At 40.7% G+C, this 22,222-nt stretch overlaps 1 protein-coding gene across 2 annotated transcripts; it reads left to right on the plus strand.

Moving 5' to 3' along the window:
• The first annotated feature begins 700 nt into the window (after positions 1-700).
• On the plus strand, positions 701-19,552 carry rab39bb (RAB39B, member RAS oncogene family b). 2 transcript variants are annotated; one of them, XM_030753817.1, is made up of 4 exons: positions 701-965; positions 4,824-5,114; positions 13,395-13,575; positions 14,665-19,552. In XM_030753817.1, the coding sequence occupies exons 2-4, from the start codon at positions 4,900-4,902 to the stop codon at positions 14,908-14,910; spliced, it is 642 nt and encodes a 213-aa protein (XP_030609677.1). In that variant the 5' UTR covers positions 701-965; positions 4,824-4,899; the 3' UTR covers positions 14,911-19,552. The 2 variants fall into 2 exon arrangements, with proteins under 2 accessions (XP_030609677.1, XP_030609678.1); XM_030753818.1 differs by having other exon boundaries at positions 4,827-5,114.
• The last annotated feature ends 2,670 nt before the right edge of the window (positions 19,553-22,222 follow it).

Raw genomic sequence — 22,222 nt, forward strand, 5'->3', positions numbered from 1 at the left:
AAAAACAGAAACAAATCAAAGGAAAAAAAAATACATATACTGCAGGTACAGTGTTTATGGAAACTTCTTTCCGCCACTGACAAACATTTGTTTGCCCTCAATGAATCAAAATTTACTTTTATTATCCCAAATTTCTTAAAATTCGAAAATTTAAGTCATTTTCTCAACTTCGAGTTACTTTCTCAGAGATTTGAGTCCAGTTTTACTTAAACGTATTTAGGATGTTGTCACGTGTTCTTGTATATCATATAAATATAGTACTCTGTACTTTTGCAAAGGGCTAATGCAGCTTTTGGGCGTTAATGTTATGCTACATGGAGGAGACCGGATTTGCCAGTTATGTGTCCACAACTCTAAAAGCAGTCACGCCTCCTCGTGTTGCGCCTCTGCGCGCTGCTTTACGGTAGTGGTACTGATGCGGGATGAGTCAGGCTATATGATGCTGCTGCTGCTACTGCTGCCATTTCATCAGCAGCGAAAACCTCCAAACACTCAGCAAACACCGAAATGATACGGCGGGATTCCCCTCCGACAGCCCGCACCCTGCCCTCGTAAACATCCTCTCTTCTCGGGGGATCGAAACAGAGAACAGAGGCCTGCTCGCAGTTTATTCGTGGCTCAGAGCGAAAGCGCAAGATCCGGTTTTTTTTTTGTTGTTTTTTTTTTTTAAATCGCACCTGCACTTGGATGCGTTTTTTTTTTCTTTCAGCGCTCGATCGGGCCTGACATTAAGAAGGAAATCAGCCCTGTGTCCTCCGGGGCCTGCTGTTCACCGGTCTCCATCATCGAGCTTCCACACAAACACAAACTCCCGGAGGATTTGACGCTGTTTTGGTCATTTTTTGCTGCGCCCCGAGCATCGACCCAGCCGGATGTCGCTGTGCCATGGAGCCCTCAACAGCCTGATCCTGAACAGCGTAAGAGGAGCGACCATTCTGGCCTGAAGCACTCCACTGCTGCTCCTAGTAGGCTGTTTTCTTTTACTGTTTACTCTCTATAGTCCTGGTGCCGTTCAGCTTAAAAGTGATCACCGCTTTTCAGTCATTATGTGCGTTTTCCTAAAAACAACGGACTGTAACGAGTATATCCGAAGCAGGCCTTTAGATTCCCCTAAATGGATGTGATTTGGATTCATAAATGTAAAAAAAAAAAAAAAGTCGCTTTGGACTAAATGTCGTTGACTGCTGCCTGTTAAACAACACGATTTGATCATTTCACACCAAACTGTAAATAATAACTGTTAGCTGTGCGCACAAAATCACCTCATTTTTTATTTTTTTTAAAAGGAAAGAAGTGCAGTCAATAACACCCCCCCCCTCCCCCTCCCGCGTGCAATCATGTCAGTCTCTCAACCGCAGCCATCTGTATATGTTGGACGCTGCGTGTCGTGGTGGACCCCCCCCCCCCCAAACTGCGTGAGAGCTCATCAGGCTGCTATTCAGCAGGGATTCAGCCACTAATGTTTGCATACCTCCCGATCTACGCAACCTGACTCCACAGAGACGCGCATGAGGTGATGGGAGGCTGGCTCTCTGCCCGCCTGATGGCCTGGTCGGGATTGACTGTGGTGTGGGGATCTGTAGTATTACAGGAGACAGGCGTGTTATGCTATTGTTAGGGAGCAGGTTAGCTTCTATTAAATCACTTAAAGCACATAATTTAGGAGACGTTTCGCCTCTTACTCCCTGCGTTTTTATTTGGTTTCCTTTCTCATTGTTTCGGATCCAACAAGGCTATAAACAATCCAATAACGTGCATGCTTTCACTTTTACAGAAAGATGAGCAGAAAAGATGCAAAACCATCTCTCTCTGTTTAACACACCAACAAGTCAAACTGGAACAGATTAAAACTTACAGTTTTCATGCTGCCTGTCTGTTAGGGGTGCTGACAGTCACTTAGATCTTGCTGCACTCTGACCTTTCAGTGATCACTATGATCATTAAGCTTCTTCTTTAGTAATCACTGAAATACTGTTAATGACTTTTACTGACCAAATTAAACATTTCTTCTGCTATTTTTGACTTGCGCATTTCTGCAAAACCATAAAGATCTGAAATATTTCATGCTGTAAACCTTGTACAGAATAAGCCTGAGCAAACTGCCACTTTATTAGGTACAGGTGTTAAGTGGCAGTTCTTGTGGTGAAAATGCCCTGTTGATGTCAGAGGAGAATAGGCAAGCTGCTCCAATAAACACCCATTGTGACCAAGGTTTACAGAAGAGCATCTCTGAATACACAACGTGACATTTCAAACGTTGAAGCAGATGAGCTACAGCAGCAGAAGACCACATCGGATGACACACTCCAGTCAGCTAACAGGAAACTGAGGCTACACACAGGCTCACCAAACTGAACAATAGTAACAATAGTAATAGCTAGTAAAACATCGCCCAGTCTTATGAGTCTCAATTTCTGTTGCTAAATTCTGATGGTTAGGTCAGAAAAAACAACATGAAAGCATGGGATCAACGCTTCAGGCTGCTAGTGGTGTAATGGTGTGTGGGATATTATCTTGGCACACTTTGGGTCCCTCAGTACCAACTGAACATAATTTAAACTCCACAGTCTACCTGAGTATTGTTGCTGACCATATCCATCACTTCATGACCACAGTGTACCCATCTTCTGATGGCTGCTTCGAGCAGGATAACGCACCATGTCGCAAAGCTCAAATCAACTCAGACTGGTTTCTTGAAGATATCAGTGTGTTCATTGTACTCAAATGGCCTCCACAGTCACCAGATCTCAATCCAGTAGAGCACCTTGGGGATGTGGTGGTACGGGAGATTCTCATCATGAATCTGCAGCAACTGTGTGACACTGTCAAGTCAACATGTATGAAAATCTCTGAGGCAGGGCTCTTCAACTCCACGCCTCGAGAGCCCCTGTCCTGCAGGTTTTAGATGTCTCTGCTTCAACACACCTGGGTCAAATATAGAAGTCATTAGCAGGACTCTGGAGAACTTGACTGCATACTGAGGAGGTAATTTTAGCCATTTGATTCAGGTGTGTTGGATCAGGGACACATCTCAAACCTGCAGGACACTGGGCTCTCGGGGCCTGGAGCTGAAGAGCCCTGCTCTGAGGAATATTTCCAGCACCTTGTTGAATCTGTGCTGCAAAGGATTGAGGCAGCTTTGAACCTGGTACTAGTAAGGTATACCTAATAAAGTGTCCAGTAGAGAGTGTAAGTTTCCATTAGACATCATTTAAACCTGATAGTTATGGAGTACAGTAACATGCAAACAGGTTTTAAGGCTTTTAAAGATCAGCTTCGCTTTCCTTGAAGTTACCGACTACATGTAAAATTCAGCTACAAGTTGATCATATATGGAAATACTAGTTTGTTCTTTGCCTTTAAGTGAAGAGTTCAAGTGGTGGGAGAGTTATTCAAGGCCTCTGATATATTTAAATATTTGATATAGTACTGATTATTCTGTATTTTAATCTAAACACTACATAGGTACAATGATCATTTATATATCAATTTATATATCAATACTAATTTGATGTTTTTTTGAGAAATTGAGAAAGAAAACACTGATACAACCCAGTGATCCTTAGAACATCAAAGGGCACCAAAATTAGTCCTTTTGCTTTCATTCATGTTGCAACATTATTATAGTTTTTACATTATTATAAGGCATGCTTTAACCGTTGAGAACCCATTTACAGTGCTACTTGGTATTACGGAGCTATCAGGATCTACTTTCAATCTAACAGTTCTTTCAAATGACAAGTGCAGTGGAGCAAAACGTGAATACTTGCTTTTGAAAAGTAGAGGAGTAAAAATAAAAAGTGACATGAAATATTGGAAATATTAGGCTCATTTCAAAACTCTACCAATAACTGAAGAACCTAAACAAACTTAGTTACCTGTCAGTGGTTGAAGCATAAGAGCAAGAAGAATTGGGGATATGAATGCACAAAATGTTACAACAGTCCAAACAAGGCAGTTGGTTATGTCTAATTATATGGAAGGTCACACATTAAGATGCCAAAGCCTCATGTTAATAAGTGAATTGGAGTATGGCTAATAATCCAAAAAAGCAGGCTTTGATTAAAACATCAACTGAAGCCATCAAGTGGCTAGAAAAGCATAAGAGGATTTCCTCCTGTACCTCGTGGTTTTAATCGAATCACGCTGTAAGCTGGTTGCATTGCACCTGACTCAACAGTGCTGCAGGAATAGGCCCCAAGACCCAGACACACTTCCGGTTCACTTGTTTCAAAGTCAGTGGGTTATTTAGAGTGGGTTTGTTAGATGCTTGAAATAAGGTCTGTGCTTAATGCAAGCTCTGGACAAATGGAGATATGCAAGTAAAAACCCCTCGTGTGAACTTTGGAACTCTTATGCCAAATACAGCGCTGATGATACTGAAGTCATTTTACTTCCTGGAATTAAATTCCTGCTTCAAAAATCATACTAAAATAAGAGGCGCTAGTCTGTGAAGACAATCTTGCAGAACAAAACATGCAATTATTGTAACCTTTTATTTCCCTCAGAGCTTATTTCTTGTGATTATCCAAAACCCTTATGAAAAAAATCTCATTGCCTTTTCTTTAAGGAAGTCAGGGTCATTCTAACTGCCAGGCTGGCCTACAAATAAGACCTCCACCCAAACATTACACCCTGTGGAGGTGTAGACGGCGCTGCACAGAGAACAGGAGTTGAGGAGTCAAATGGTGGCATTTGGTTTGCAAAGAAACAACCATGCTTAAAGAAAAACAAATAAGACACACACACCAAATCTAATGCTGTTTGTTGATTCCTCTCTTCTCTCTGTCTCTCTCTCTCTCTCTCTCGTGTGTGTGCACCAGCAGCACTTATACCGCAGACCAACAGACAAACACACAAACACACAACGGGAGAGCTGCAGACAGGTAAAGCCAAGTCATGGAGGCGATATGGCTCTATCAGTTCCGGCTGATCGTCATCGGGGACTCCACGGTGGGCAAGTCATGTCTGATCCGGAGGTTCACGGAGGGCCGCTTCGCCCAGGTGTCTGACCCAACTGTCGGTGTGGACTTCTTCTCCCGGCTGGTGGAGATCGAGCCGGGCAAGCGGATCAAGCTTCAGATCTGGGACACCGCGGGTCAGGAGCGCTTCAGGTGAGAGGGTGTGAGACTGTCATTGCTGTGATGGTGTGTGGCACTTGACAACAATTCTGTACTGTGGTACAGACATCTTTACATCTTTTTGCTGGAGTTCCAGACTGACCACAGTATGGAAAAACACATGGTTATTTATGCTATTTGCTTGGCAGCAGAGGATGTGTTTATATAGTATAAATAGTGACATATAGAGTGTAGTTTATGTTGTTTTGGGTGATTAAGAAACACTTAGGAGCTCAGAACTATACAAAAACAGCCGGGATGTCTCAGATCTTGAACTGCCAGTAATAATTAGCACAGGGAGCACAGGTATTCAATGAGCTTTGAGGTCATGTGCGCAGAGAAAAACACCAGCGACTTGTTTCTAAAAAGCAAACAGTTGCAGGTGCTCCTAAAACTTGATAGTCATCATTTTGATGCCACAGGCGACTCTGTCTGTGAAATGGACCACCTTTATGTTAACACTGAAAAGGCCACTTGCACTTGCATGCCTCATATGCAGATGACAGAAACTTGGCTATCCTCGAGTTCCAGTCTTAATGAAACAAAAATGTGCTTGGGGGTGCAATAAAAGAGAACAAACAGAAAAATATTTAGTAGTTCACATTCAGGGCCCACAGTGCTGCTTACTGCTTCCACAGGTACAATGGCTGCTGTGGAAGTGTCTCACTTTCACTGCTGATGAATCTGCTGATGCCAGCGTTCATGCTTTTGTGTGGTGCATTCTATGTGTTAATTACCTTGTGGTCATGTCCCAGTGTTTTACACATTGTGCCAGCCATGACAGAAACAAATAAAATACTGGAATTTCTTCCCCTCCTGAGTCCCCACTCTTCGTGATGGTCTTTTTTTTTTTTCTAGAGGCAAACATATTTGTCTCTCAAGTTTTTCCATTTCTTTGTTACATTCCCTTACATCCATTCCAATAGTTTGTGTACACATCAGGTGATGGCGTAGGGGGTTGTGGTTATGACCTAACCACAAACCCCCAACACAGAAGAATAAATCCCCTGTCAGAGTGATAAAGAAAGGGAAATTAGTCTTTCAATCAGAAAAGAGTTAAAGATGTATTTTATTCTAGTTGGAAGAAAGCTTTGAAATGCCAGGTATGTTACCGGTAATCACTAATGGTGCATTCTAGATTAAGTCAGAATTTTAGAGTTCCCAGTCAGAATTTTTTTCTAGAAAAGTACCATGGACTCGGATTTCCCACTCGGAAAGTCAGAGCAGCCCCACCGACCCTGAGTTAACAATCCAAGATGGTTAACTTTTCATCTGTGCTGCCACTGCTGTGTATTTGTGACCTGCTAAATAAGCCGTATGCATATCAAATGCTGTGCTTAACAAACACGGCAAAGGAGATCAGGGTGATGCTTTGCAGTTGGCAAACAGGCCTGTGATCACTCTGCCCTCAGATGCTTTATTATCTTCCATTTTATGCCAGCTTTACCCTTTTACCCTTGTCAGTATAACCTCCATTAAGACCTTCTTTTAACCTTCAGTGCTTACAGAGAATGTGCCAGAATAACATGAAACCCAGTGTTTTATTGCTATTTTTGATCTTGTTGTAGTTGAAATGTATTTTAAATGACCAATTTTATTTGTCACTAGAGATTTCCTTTTTATTTCAGTCATTTCAGTCTACTCACATTATTTAAATTGTCATAGTTTGAAGTGTTTTTATTTTTCATGCACTGTCTGAAATTATGTTAGTGTGCATTTGAACTGTCGTATTAACTTTCTGATATATGCTTGGCAAGTTAATTTGTTCAAATATTAATTTAATATCTGGTGTTAAAGATATTTCTCCATCAGAACAGAACCTGCAATACACAGAGGGCAAAAAAAGCCATAATAATATATGCCTCATAGGCTAAAATGCACCTTTGCACAGCACAGCTCATCATCTTAACAGAAGGGGAGGGGTCTCACCTGTCAGCATGATGAGTGTCTCTATGGCAACGGCACCTAGTCCCTCTGAGACCGAAGGACGTCTCAAACCTTTTTCAGCCCGAACATCACGAGGCCTTTTCCTAGAAATAAATCTGTGATCCAGTCACTTTCCTGAGAGGCACTTCACATAGATGAATAGGACATTACTTCAGTTTCGCTTCTCAGATGATTTCCTTTAAAGTTATAGAATCAGAAAATCATGTTTTATTTTCTTACTGCTGTGTAAGGATTTCTAAGCTAACATCCTTCTAAAGGAAATCAGGGCACATTAGTAGCAATTTAATATAATAGGTGAACTGTAACAAAACAACTCGAGGAAAATCATGATTTTAATGGAGGAGCAGGCAGCAATGAGCTCAATGAAAGGGACTATAGGAGGAAGTGATTTTTTTCATGGAGGTACAGTAACTGCATGATTGGATAGGCTGGGGCTGAAATGGGACAAACTTGCAGGTGTTACAACTGATGGCTGTCCAACGATAAAGTGGCTGAAATGAACCCAGAACTGGAATTGGTATTTTCACATTGTATTAAAACACCAGGAGGCGTTGTGGAAGTCCGCGCTAAAAATGAACCGTGCTGCTGATGACGTAACCAAAACACTTCAAAACTTGATCAGGCCAAGATCACTGAATCACAGACAGTTTGTTGCACTTTTGGAGGAGCATGAAACTGAACATGGTGACACAGGCTACCACACACCTGTCAGGTGGCCCGGGCAAAGTGCTAAAATGAAAGCGGGACCTGAGAGTAGAAATTTGAGAGTTTTGTGAGAAGGAAGGACATTCCAGCACTCAAATGCAGAATAGAAGGCAGATCTTGGATTTCCTGTTGATGTGACTGCACTAATGAATAAGCTGAATACCAAACTGTAAGGCAAGGGCCTGTTTGCATATGACAAAGTTGCTGTTTCTCTCAAGTCAGTTGTACAGAAACATTCTTACTTAGACGTCAATAGCGAAGAAGTTTCACATTCTTATTGAAGAAGTTTAACAAATCCAGATACAGATGACCTGTCCACTGTCCTTAGCCCAAAACAGACTAGCTTTATCTCACTGAACCAGAAAAAAGGGCTCAAGGGCCACAGGTTAAGTACTTAAACTGAAAGTAAAATACCAATAGCACTTTGTCAAGTCAAGTCACAGTTCATTTGTATAGCATATTATATATATATATATATGCTATACAGAACAAAATATAAACAAAAAATCAAATGAAACAAAGTAAATAAAACTGTTTGCATAATAAAAGCCACAGTACTCAGCTCAACTAGACCTGAAAGAAAGCAAAAATAAATACATTTATATGTACTTGTATAAAGTTAAAAGTCTTTGAACTTTTGCAAAAATATGCATATTTTGTTCACAATCATTTTTATTATTTCACATTTTCATATTGACAACTAATGAGAAGAATTGAGTTCAGCTTGTTGGTGTTCAGTGTGTTTTGCTATCTTTGTGGGGAATTTCCATTGACTTCCATTCATTTCTACAGCCTAAACCTTACCTTTACCCTTTTCCTAACCCTAACCATCACATACCTAACCCTAACCCTAACCTAAACTCAATTCATACCTTAGCCCTAACTCTGACCCCTGACCCAAAAACAGGGTTTCCCCTTGTGGGGACAAGGTTCCAGTCCCCACAAGGAGCAATTGGTCCCCACAACGTAGTATATGTCAGGAAAATTGTCCCCACAAGGTATTATAAACATACGCACACACACACACACACACACACACACACACACACACACACACACACACACACACACACACACACAAGAAGGAGTTTATAATGCAAATGATTTGAGGATGTAATTGTTTGTAGTAAGTCACCCACACGATCCCACATACATACTGTATTTACTAAAAGTGTATTAATCAGCTGGTAATAATAGTCATTTACTCTACTTCTACTCAGAGTTTCTAAGAACAGCTCATTTATTTAATTATTTAGCCATTTGTAATGCTATGCATTTGTCAAATATTTATATCTTACAAAGGTACAAAGAGGCTGAAACCTGTGAACAGGGAAAATGGACAGATGAACTGTTTTCTTTGGTCTTTTTCCTTTATCTGTTGGTAATGACTGAAATAGAGGACATTGTCACCCTAATAAATTATCTTACATGCAGCAGACAAGAATTGAATCATAAATTTGTTCCTTTGTCACTTGTGTGTTTATCTTGTATGTGCTGGAGTTGTAGTGGATTATCCTCTCTTGGCCCACCAAGGTTGACCAAAGTAGCCATTTTGGGAAAGTATTTAAAATCCACTATTTTGGGAATTTGTGACGCAGCAGTTTTTGCCTGTTTTAATCCGCCACACAATCCTCTGTTCACTTCTTCCCTACCAGCGACGCAGATCTCTTAGTCATTGTTGTTTGATCTGCGTGGTTCTTGCTTCTATAAATACATATAAACTACGTGTGTGTCCGATCAAATGAATCACTCACTGGCTCAGGTTTTTCTGCCATCCACTCCTCCTCTCTTACTGTCTCCTCTCTGTCAGCTTATCCTCCTTCTTCCTCTTTCAAGACACGTCTCTCTTTCCGTCTCCACTGCAAGCCTCTAATTGTCTTTCCAGTTATATTTATATTCGCGTGCGCTCTGTGAGGAAGAGAGACGCATCATGAGGCGGTTGATGTGTGTCTGTGTGTGTGCAAGTTGTCACATCTTGTCAAAATCTAGCAGAGCTTTTCCTCCCAGTCAGACTGCAAAGAGGAATTATAGTTATGTAAAACAACACCACAGATCCAGCTTCCACTTGGTATTAAACTGATACCAGGTCTAAAATTTTGTATTGATACCCTCCTGACACCTCCATCTTCTTCTGTGTTCACACCTTCTGTCTTTGGGTTTATCTGTCTTATTTTCTTTACTCATATGGCTTATTTTCCTGTTTATTCTGAATATATAATGGATATTATGGATATATTGTTGTAAACTAACCCAAAGTTACATCAAAGCCTGAGGTATTTCATTAACTAACTTTTAACGTTTTTGTTAAGTTAGAAAAAAAGATCTGCTCCAGCAGTAATGTGTAGTTATTGTATTTCACACAGTGGCTCTGGATGCTTAGCAGTATGATCATATACGTTATATATATATTATATATTATATACACCACAAACTCAGGACAATGTTGCCCAAGATGGGTGATAACTCTTTTCTGTCTTTTTCCTTTGAAACATTATTTTTTAAAATATAAGAATATTTTAAGAATAATATAAGAATATATCCGCCCTTTAGTTGCTTATCCAACTGTGTAACTGTGCTAAGGCCTTAGTCACTTAGAGACCAGTTGGCAACCCCCTGGCAACCTCTGTATTCACCGAGCAGTTGGAAGTAGTCATTGGAGGTTGCTGACAGTTGCTGGGAAATTGATTGCTAAAGGCCTAGTCATGCAGCCCTAGAGACTGGTCAGCAACCACCACCACCAGTTGCAACTGGTGGTGGTGGTTGCAACAGAAAAGTGTGTTTTCCACAACTGGTTGGCGAGTAGTTGCTGGAGGTTGTGTGAATGGTTGCAAAGAGGTATATGGTGCTGCACCAAAAACTCCTTGTGACTGCTTTGGCCACGAATGAGTGGCTGTAGTTACAGTGCCTTGCGAAAGTATTCGGCCCCCTTGAACTTTTCAACCTTTTGCCACATTTCAGGTTCAAACATAAAGATATAAAATTTTAATTTTTTGTGAAGAATCAACAACAAGTGGGACACAGTCGTGAAGTGGAATGAAATTTATTGGATGTGTCAAACTTTTTTAACAAATAAAAAACTGAAAAGTGGGGCGTGCAATATTATTCGGCCCCCTTGCATTAATACTTTGTAGCAACACCTTTTGCTGCAATTACAGCTGCAAGTCGCTTGGGGTATGTCTCTATCAGTTTTGCACATCGAGAGACTGAAATTTTTGCCCATTCTTCCTTGCAAAACAGCTCGAGCTCAGTGAGGTTGGATGGAGAGCGTTTGTGAACAGCAGTCTTCAGTGCTTTCCACAGATTCTCGATTGGATTCAGGTCTGGACTTTGACTTGGCCATTCCAACACCTGGATACCTTTATTTGTGAACCATTCCGTTGTAGATTTGGCTTCATGATTTGGATCATTGTCTTGTTGGAAGATAAATCTCCGTCCCAGTCTCAGGCCTCTTGCAGACTCCAACAGGTTTTCTTCCAGAATGGTCCTGTATTTGGCCCCATCCATCTTCCCATCAATTTTGACCATCTTCCCAGTCCCTGCTGACGAAAAGCAGGCCCAAACCATGATGCTGCCACCACCATGTTTGACAGTGGGGATGGTGTGTTCAGGGTGATGAGCTGTGTTGCTTTTACGCCAAACATATCGTTTTGCATTGTGGCCAAACAGTTCGATTTTGGTTTCATCTGACCAGAGCACCTTCTTCCACATGTTTGGTTCTGTTTCCCAGGTGGCTTGTGGCAAACTTTAAATGAGACTTTTTATGGATATCTTTGAGAAATGGCTTTCTTCTTGCCACTCTTCCATAAAGGCCAGATTTGTGCAGTGTACGATTGATTGTTGTCCTATGGACAGACTCTCCCACCTCAGCTGTAGATCTCTGCAGTTCATCCAGAGTGATCATGGGCCTCTTGGCTGCATCTCTGATCAGTCTTCTCCTTGTTTGAGATGAAAGTTTAGAGGGACGGCCGGGTCTTGGTAGATTTGCAGTGGTCTGATACTCCTTCCATTTCAATATGATTGCTTGCGCAGTGCTCCTTGAGATGTTTAAAGCTTGGGAAATCTTTTTGTATCCAAATCCGGCTTTGAACTTCTCCACAACAGTATCTCGGACCTGCCTGGTGTGTTCCTTGGTCTTCATGATGCTCTCTGCGCTTTGAACAGAACCCTGAGACTATCACAGAGCAGGTGCATTTATACGGAGACTTGATTACACACAGGTGGCTTCTATTTATCATCATCAGTCATTTGGGACAACATTGGATCATTCAGAGATCCTCACTGAACTTCTGGAGTGAGTTTGCTGCACTGAAAGTAAAGGGGCCGAATAATATTGCATGCCCCACTTTTCAGTTTTTTATTTGTTAAAAAAGTTGGACACATCCAATAAATTTCATTCCACTTCACGATTGTGTCCCACTTGTTTTTTATTTTATATCTTTATGTTTGAAGTCTGAAATGTGGCAAAAGGTTGAAAAGTTCAAGGGGGCCGAATACTTTCGCAAGGCACTGTACCTGTAATTTGCATGGATTCCAACTTGTAAATGGACAGATTCTTGTATAGCTCTTTTCTACTCAAAGTGCTTCATACAGCATGTCTCATTCATCACACACACGTTCATACCCTCATTGAGTGCATCAGGAGCAACTTGGGGTTCAGTATCTTGCCCAAGGATAATTTGGCATGCAGGCTGCAGCAGCCAGAGATCGTATCACCAACCTTCTGATTAGCAGATTACCTGCTCTACCTTCTCAGCCACAGCCACCAAGTGGTAGTGAAACTGTGAAAAGTACGAAGCAAACCAGAAATGGAGACCATTCATCCTCAGAGTAAAAACTGCGCCTATTGAAATGTGCAGCAATAACTTTGAAGGTGATACGTTCAAGATGAATTTTTCTGGTTTGTGTTGCACTTTTTAAAAGATTCACTATAGCTTGGAGAGTAAATGCCAAGTGTTCGGTGTCTTCTAAGCAGTCTATGGGCAACCATGGCAATCTGCTAGCTACCAAAGCAATCACAAGGAGGGTTTGGTGCAGCTCCCTCTTCGTAACAGGTTTTACCTGGTGACAGTCAGCAGCCTACCAACCTTACCAACTGGTCAAGGAACTAGCTGCAAGCTGCTGGCCATTCAGGTTGACAAGCTCAAGCCATTGTTAATGGGACACAGACATTCCCATCAAAACGCTGGCCCCCCATACAGATTGCAGTGGCTTGTAGTCAAGCAAAGATAATCCTGCTTCCAGAGACAATTGTCAACTGCGACCACAAAATGGCAGTGATTTAAAGTATTTATACAAACAGGCAAGAAGCTTTATGAACTTTGAGACCAAAAGAGAGATTATTTTCATTTTGTTACCTTTTAATTTAATTTTTAGATTTCACTGGACAAGCACTGATGCCCTGCTTACTCAACAGAACTCTACTAATTTATTGGTACTGTGAACTTCATAAATGCTATGTGTGAACAGAAAGTTGGATGGTTGTTGCATTAACTATCCTGACTGACCACTGCTTTATCTGTTTCACTTCATGTCATGATATTCATGTGTGTTTATTATACTTGGTGAAATAACTGCATGCAGCATTAATGTTAAATGCTTCCCTCCACTTCACTTCTTTTGCAGGTCCATTACCAGGGCTTACTACCGTAACTCTGTGGGTGGGCTCCTCCTCTTTGACATCACCAATCGCCGCTCTTTTCAGAATGTCCATGATTGGCTGGAGGAGGCTCGTAGTCATGTCCAGCCACACAGCATTGTCTTCCTATTGGTGGGCCACAAGTGTGACCTGGAGGCACAGCGCCAGGTGTGTACACTGTAAACTGGATGAAAACTGGATGAAAATAGGCGCTTTCCTCTGTTGCAAGAGGTTACACAATATGCAGTGCATCAAAGTAACAATTTTAAAAATAACTTTTTTGTTCACATTTAGATCAGCACTTATTTAGTTCAGAGGCAATATGTTACAGTTTGTTGTTTTGTGGCAGTGGGCAGACAGAAAGAAAATAGCACGACAGTGCAAAATGCTCAGCGTAACACTGTGTCCACATTAATACCCCAATGCTGTAAGAGCAGGATTAAACTCAAATGAACCAGAAAATTATGCAACATTTCCTGTATTAGACACTTTGCTCTGATCTTGATCTGCTCACTCACATAATTTCATGTTAGAGGCCTCATTTACCAGCTACTCAAGTTGCTATCTCAAATTGGTCAGTGATGCTTCAATTTTATTTTGCAGCAGTAGCAAATAATCATTATGTACAGGTGTGGAATCAGGCATATGTGATCATTGTAACACACTGCAGAGTAACTGTAGGAGCAGTATAGTTTTTCCTCTCTTTGATCTTTGTAAGAAAACAGACAATGCAGTACAATTTAAAATTTAAAATGTTCTGTGCAAGTTTTGTCATAACTTTGAAACACTTTTAGCTATTCCTGTTCATTTCCTTATATTTCTGAATGTTGAATAAGGAAAATATAATAGCGATGCACTCAACTACAGGGATCAGAAATACCTGAATTGGCAGTGTTTTAACCTTTTATTGGTTTTGGCTTTTTAGTTGTGTTTTACGAGCTTAGGATAGATCACAATATGACACATAATGTTGTGTTGGCGCAGAAATATGAAACTACAAAACACTTATATTTACTTTATTTTACTTCAAGCATAAACTAGGCTAAAGTGGTTCACTTAAATTGTTGTTTCTGTATGAAAGGCATCCAATCCAAATGAAACTATAATTTTAAATGTCTTCTCAGGCCTTGCACTTAGCTCAACAAGAACCAAGTTCAACAAGTGGTTTGGTTTTCAAATCATGTCTTTCATCCACTAAATCTTGACAGCCCATTTCCTACATGAGAAACACTCATCTTAACTCATTTGCTCTTGTAGGTGACCCGCCAAGAAGCTGAGAAACTGGCAGGGGCATACGGGATGCGCTATGTTGAGACGTCAGCTCGTGACGCCATCAATGTGGAGCAAGCCTTCACCGAGCTGACCAGAGACATCTTTGCCCTGGTTCGGTCTGGTGACATCACCATCCAGGAGGGCTGGGAGGGCGTGAAGAGTGGGTTTGTGCCCAATGTGGTTCACTCATCTGAGGAAGTGACCAAGAGTGACCGCCGCTGTCTCTGTTGATCTGGGAAGACTGAAGATTGTGGAGTGAAGGATCAGAGGGAGGCGGCTGATGGACTGAGATATCAGCCCTCTGACTGAAAACTGGTGGTAGCCCACTGATGTCTTTTCTTAGAAAGGATACAGAGGTGGGATGTTTGGCGAATTTCAACAAAAAAGCTGGTAGATGGTGGAGAAGAACACCTTGAACTTGGGTGTAAGGCTAACAAAGATTGCACCCATTAAAGATGCTCATTTGAGGGCTCCCATGATTAAATTCTTTTTGTTTTGTTTTGGGCTTCTTTCCTAAATAAACCTCCCTTACAAAGGCCTTAGAAAGATGATCATTTCATTTTTCTCCCTTCATGTCTGTGGTCACCTATCTGCCCCTTAGCCTTCTCTTCTCAATATGCAATGACAAGAATCACAGAGACAGTTATCACTCAGTTATTTGGTGTCCAACATCTTTCTTTGTATTTTTAATCCAGCGCACTTAGATGAAACCTCCCTCATTATTTTTCTTGTGTTGACATCTTCAGTACTGTGCAAAAGTCTTGAATCCTGATTTATTATTTTTTAAATATTTTGCTAGGAAAATGGGATATAGGTGCAGTGATGTATTGAAGCATGTGCAAACATACAATACAAAAAATATGGTATACAAGGCAAAGAGTTTATGCAATTCTAATGAGCTTGAAAGTGAATATTTGGTATGACCACCTTTAGTCTTCGACATGGCCTAAACTCTCTTGGACAAGCTTTCTTGTAATTTCTTTGAATTGTTTTCAGGAATAGTTCTCCAGGCTTCTTGAAGGACATTGAAAAATTCTCTTTGGATGTTGGCTGCCTTTTGTTCTGTTCTCTGTCAAGATCATCCCACACTGCTTCAATAATTTTGGGGTCTGGCCTCTGGGCAGACATGTCTTTGGGATCATAGTTATGCTCAAAAATGAAGCTACTGAAAATCAGACGCTTTTCAGATGGTGGATCAAAATCAGCAACAACAACAACAACAACAACAACAAACACAAAATGCATTCCTCTGAAAAATGGTCAAGTTCAAGGAATGAACTGAAAATTAGTGAAAAAGCAGCCAATGTCCAAAGAAAAACTTTGAAAGACCTTCATAATGCCTGGAGAACTATTGCTCAAGACCACTTTAAAAAATAACAAGGAAGTCTGGCTCCTTGGAAGTAAAATGTAAAGAAATGAAGGATGATTCAAGAGTTTTGTATAGTACTTTAGCTCCACTTTCTACCATTACAGCTCAATGGAGGAGTCCTGGAGGTCCTAAATATGTAACATGATTTTTTTTTTCCATTTTATTTAACTTTGAAGCAATTTAGACCTCCGGTGAGCTCAATGACATTGACTACATGGTTACGTTCACTATGATTTTGCTAAATACCATATTGGGCATCCAGTTCCCAATGGACTCCTAAAGCAGAAAAAGTCAACATGTACAGCGATCTTACTGAGGTAGACTCATGTAAAAACTCCCGATGGTTTACCTTTCACTCAGACACTTGTCAAGGTGGATTAACGGGAACATTGGAGCCAGAAATGACCAGAATAACCAAGTCCGTCTTAAATGTGGTGCCATTTGGGACATTTCAATAGAGCAAATAGGTAACCCAGGCAAAACAGGTGGATGGACTGGATCCTGCAGAGGGAAACTTGGTGAATGGACTCCACAAAAGAACCACATTACCCACAATGCACGCATAGGACAGAAATGAACTGAAGAGAGTACAACTGGCAACCTAACACAGCTTCAGGCACAGGGGCACTACAAGGCTAATTTTGTTCTGAGCAAGTAGTAATATATATATATTTTTTAATGTGAGTAGGTACATGTGTCATATCTAACTTTTATTTTTAGTTTATTTTTAGTTGAACACACTCTAAAGCTTCAGGTGGATGTTACTGCCATTACTCGAAAATTACACTTTGAGTTACACTATATATAAAAGGGCCGTGTGGGTAGATAAAACAAAGTGTAATAGTTGGAGATTTGAGATTTTCAGTGACTTTATATCAAGAGTCTGAATTTGAATGTGGATATATAGCCATTAAAATATTGTTAAAATGTGTGTATGCATAACCTAGAGGTAAAAAAAAAAAAAAATATTAGCCACATTTAGCCCAGTTTTACTATAATTTTGACCTTGATGCAAAATTCAGTGTTTATGGGCTACTTGAATGATGAAATCACAGTTTTCTGCCTTATGTTATATTTATTTTTAAAGAATACATTTATTCGTTTTCTTATAGAGAGTTAAATAAGAAACAGCAGTAGCATATATTAGTGTTAAGACCAGAGGTGCAACTACCCTGCCATGGATGGAAATACTACTAGACATAGACACATAACCTGACCACAATAACAAATTATTATTTTTGCACATTTTTCTATAACTTAAACAAGGTATAAGATGTTAACCTTTTGCAGAGACCAGTTTTGTTTCAACCTATTTCGACTCTGCTAAGCTAAATGCCTCGTCAGTCTTATGACTGAACATATTCTGCAAAAAAGCCCAGTTGCTTTTAAAGTAATTTTACTGGTAAATTTACATTATGTTACACTATTTTTTTTTTTTTTAAAAAAGTACCAGCAGGTGACTTTTCTGCTGTTTGTACGCCAGTATTCACCTACATGTTCTACAGAAATCAGCACTGATCTAAATAAAACAATCTGCTCACCCTTACCTACATATGCACACTGGCCACTTTGTTAGTTACACCTGTTCAACTGCTTGTTAATGAAAATATTTAATCAGCCAATCACATGGCAGCAACACAGAGCATTTAGGAATGTGTACATGGTCAAGACAACCTGCTGAAGTTTAAACTGAGCATCTTAATGAAAAGATATCTGAGCCCAGCACAGGGTTGGAGTGACCTGTTAAATAGCCCATAGCTTAAACCATCAGAATGGGGAGGAAAGGTGATTTAAGTGACTTTGAACATGGCATGGTTGCTGGTGCCAGGCAAGCTGGTCCGAGTGTGACAGAAACTGCTGATCTACTGGGATTTTCCCACAAAACCATCCCTAAAGTTTACAGAGAATGGTCTGAAAAAGAGAAAGTATCCAGTAAGCAGCAGTTCTCTGGGTGAAAATGCCGTATTGATGTCAGAGTTCAGAGGAAGGCAACAGTAACTCATATAACAGCTTGTTACAGTATGCAGAAGAGAACTGCTGAATGTGCAATGTTGAACCTATAAGCAGATAAGCTACAGTAGCAGATCACACTAGGTGCCACTCCTGTCAGCTAAGAACAGGAAACTGAGGCTACAGTTCACACTGGCTCACAAAAAAACGGAGCACTGAAGACTGGAAAAATGTGCCTGGTCTGGTGAGCCTTGATTTCTGTTGTAACATCTGGATGGTAGGGTCAGAATTTGGCATAAGCATAATGATAGCGTGGATTCGTCCTGCCTTTTATCAGTGGTTCAGGCTGGTGATGGTTTAATGCTGTGAGGGATATTTTCTTGGCACATTTTGAGCCCCTTAGTACAAACTGGGGATCATTTAAACCCCACAGCCTATCTGAGTATTGTTGCTGACCATGCCCATCCCTTCATGACCACAGTGTACTCATCTCCTGATGGCTGCGTCGAGCAGGATAACACACCATGTCACAAAGCTCAAATCATCTCAAACTGGTTTCTTGAACATGACAATGAGTTCACTGCACTCAAATGGCCTCCACAGTCACCAGATCTCGATTCAATAAAGAGCCTTTGGGATGTGGCAGGACAAGAGATTCTCATCATGGATGTGCTGCCAACAAATCTGCAGCAACTGTGTGACGCCGTCATGTCAATATGGACCAGAATCTCTGATGAATGTTTCCAGCACCTTGTTGAATCTGTGTGAAGAATTAGGGGAGCTCTGAAGGCAAAGCAGGGCCCAACCCAGTACTAGCAAAGTGTACCTAATAAAGTGGCTGGCGAGTGTATTTGGCTGTAATTGTTACAAATCAATAAATTAAAGCCATTTTAAAGATGGAACAGGAACATAGCATTCTTAGCAAATAAATGTACCTTAAAATAATCATCTAAAGCACCTGGATTGTTTGGTGTACATGTAAATACTTACATATCCTTTTGCAAAATTTCCATTTATATTTTCTCCCCTCTCTCTCTTCTGTATAAGTGGGATGCTGCTGTAGATGTAGGAAACATATGGTTTGATAAATGTGTTACTCCGGTTGCCTGTAAACCTGATCTACATTCCTGCTATGATCACAGCACTGATCACTCTGTTTTTCTCTTTTTAAAATGAATGATCATTACATTCCTCTGTTGGCCACTGAGGATAGTGTATGTCCTCATTTTCTCACACTGTATGCCTTCTTTTTTTAAGTGTTTCCAAAGAGTTTTGTGTGTGTCATTTTATTTTTTACATGAATGTATCAGTAAGGGGGGATTTTACACGAGTTGTCCTATCAGAGTAATATTTCCAGTCAACGCAAGACAGTCCTCTGAAAGCTTTCAGTGATGTACATGTTTTGAGAGTTTATGGGAAACTATTCTAATTATAATAATCCATTTCCACAGCTATACACACACTGCATTATTCCTCATTGAAGTGAGTGAAATGCTGCTGCCAGACAGAAAAGATCGATCTTCAAAAGTCCTTACAGGAATAATAAAAGAAAAGCCTGAGCTCTCCCTGATGCCTTTGTCTTTTTGAAATGTTTTAGCTCATAACTGCTTTAAGATGTGTTTTCCTTCCTCTGGTGTTCTCTATCGTGACCATTTCACTGACACAATCAAACGTTCCCAAGGGGATTTCACGGAGTCGACAGCTCAGAAGGTCTGTGTGGGTGAGCGTTGGTGCTGCTCACCCCTATGGGCTGCCAAAAGCCTTGTCAGCAGATGTCGTCCAGGTTTCTGGCACGACTTTATCTATTTCCACACAAAGACAAGCATAAAGCCTAAACAAGTTAAAGCTCCAGCACCTTTTGCCTTATGGCCTCACGATGATCCCGATGAAGGCCACAAGCCGAAACATGTAGGTCAAAATAATAATTAAATTCTATATACTACAAGTGTTGCTGGAGCTTTAACCTTGTGAGACCTATATGGCTATACAACACTGGATAATGTATTAAAACAAAGAGGTGAAACCCATGGTCTGGGGGCCAGAGTTGGTCCACCAAGAGTCCAATCTAGCCCATTGAATGCCTTTGGAAAAATTGCAAAGGAAGCAGGCATACACTTTGGACTTTAAGTTGTATTTTCATTAGTTTAACAGCTGTTGTATCGACAGAAGCACAAACTGTTTTTCCCCAGTTTACTATTGAATTTTAATATTACTTTAGATTCACATATATAGGAATTTCTTTAAGTAGTCTCCAGGTATAGTTCTCCAGGCTTCTTGAAGGACATTCAAAGCTCTTCTTTGGAGTTGAGTTCATTTGTCTTTCAAGTAAGACGAACTCATTGGCAGTGTGATGGCACAGTGGTTAACACTGTTGCCTCACAGCAACAAGGTCCTGGGTTTTAATTTACCACCAGGCCGAACTCGTTCTGTGTGAAGCTTCCTCCCACAGTCCAAAGACATGCAGGTAGTGGGGTTAGGTTAACTGGTGATTCTAAATTGCCCATAGGTGTGAATGGCTGTCTCTGTGTTAGCCCTGCGACAAGCTAGCGGCCGGTACAGGGTGTACCCTGCCTCTCGCCCCATGACAGCTTGGATAGGCTCCAGCCCCCCCACCAACCTGAACAGGACAAGTGGAAGAGGATAAATGGATGGATGGATGGAGACAAATTCTCTAATACCTAATGATATATGGTTAAAACAATGTGCATTTCAATGGAAAATTTCAAGCGCAAATTCATGGAGATGTTTCGGCTGGAAGACTACAAGTAGATTTTTTATTATACCTGCACAAGACCCTGAAAAGGATAAGTGGAAGAAAATGGATGGAAAGTTAATTTTGTTATAATGTGGCTGATCATTAATTTTGCAAATTTAATTTCCCCACTTTTAACTTCCATTTGAGTTTCAGTTTCTACTTGTCTTATAAGACGTAGAAGCGCTATTTTAAAACCAGCTTTAAAATGTTTAAAGTTATTGTAGACTTACAGCTGAAAAGAACTCCAAAACTGTAAACATAAAAAATAAAGGCATATCTTTTTTTAACATAAATATGCCAAGCCAGGATTCCTCTTAAAGATGCTTATACAGGAGTCACTTTTACAGTCAAACACATCAGTGTGTAAAATAAGCAGCCAGGAGCAAAACAATCTTTGTAAGAGAAGCCTCCTCTTTCCTGGACACCCATTAAGCTCTTTGTGGTGTGGAAGTGGACTTGTAATGTTTAAGTCCTAGTTTGACAAGCAGCTTGCATTTTCCTTTTCCATTTCTAGCACAGAGTCCTCAGAAAGTCACATGAACTCACTGAACTTAAAAGATGCACTTTTGGCGGAATTTGCAGTCCACTCCTTACACTTGTCCCCCCCCCAGGTTTCTGCTGTGAGTCTTGGCTCGGTTCAAAAAAAGAAACATTCAAAGGTTCCGACAAAGTCACCCAAGGACCTGTGAAGTGATAGAGGACAAGTATTTTGAGAGACATCTTTCATATGATGGAAAGGGGTTTCATGCTGACAGCAAAGCAATCTCCTTTATGGCTCTTTTCCAAGAGGAAACTTACAGAGTAATTTACAGGCACTCTGCGCTGTTTTCTGCCAAGATCCTTGGCTATGGTTTCACTGAGGCTGCTTTCACACTGCATACAAAACACTGCTGGGCTCTCTTTAGCTGTTGGTGAGGCAGGTGCTGTCACCACAGCTGTGGCCTTACATGGGCTGAAAGGTGTTTATCTCTACTGTCGCTTTGTTACAACCTTTTTCAAAAGAACAGTGTGACATTTTGGGAAAGAGACACTTTGTATTGCAGCACTATCAAAAGCCAAACTGTTTTGGACACACAACATATAGATGTAAAGAGCGTCTGGATGTGAAAAGTAAAGCCAAAGCAGAAAAGCAAAGCAAAACAAGCTATACACAAACCTGCATTATTACTAGTAGTGATTAGTTCTTTTGCAGTGTTTGTAAAAGTACACTTAAGAGTCTTGTTAGCAACAATGGCGATGATGTTAATATAAGTCAGAATCATTAATTAAACATATTGCACATAAAAGATGGAAGAGGTTTGGTTGGGGGGGGGGGGGGGGGGTCATCTCAATGCAATCACAGGCAAAAGTTACAGGGGGACTCAGCAGCTTATAGAACCACCTTTAGCAGCAATAATGTGAAATAATAATTTTCAGTGTGACTTTATCGCTACAGCACTTTTCGGTCAGGTTGAGGTCTCACTGGGGTC

Source organism: Archocentrus centrarchus, chromosome 18, assembly GCF_007364275.1.
Source record: "Archocentrus centrarchus isolate MPI-CPG fArcCen1 chromosome 18, fArcCen1, whole genome shotgun sequence".
In the NCBI taxonomy this organism is placed as follows: Eukaryota; Metazoa; Chordata; class Actinopteri; order Cichliformes; family Cichlidae; genus Archocentrus; species Archocentrus centrarchus.

Excerpts from the sequence above, each read along its gene's own strand:
- rab39bb (XM_030753817.1), top strand. The coding sequence starts at position 4,900 with ATGGAGGCGATATGGCTCTATCAGTTCCGGCTGATCGTCATCGGGGAC. Across the intron at positions 5,115-13,394 it reads GCGGGTCAGGAGCGCTTCAG|GTCCATTACCAGGGCTTACT; the intron begins GTGAGAGGGTGT and ends CTTCTTTTGCAG. Across the intron at positions 13,576-14,664 it reads ACCTGGAGGCACAGCGCCAG|GTGACCCGCCAAGAAGCTGA; the intron begins GTGTGTACACTG and ends TTGCTCTTGTAG.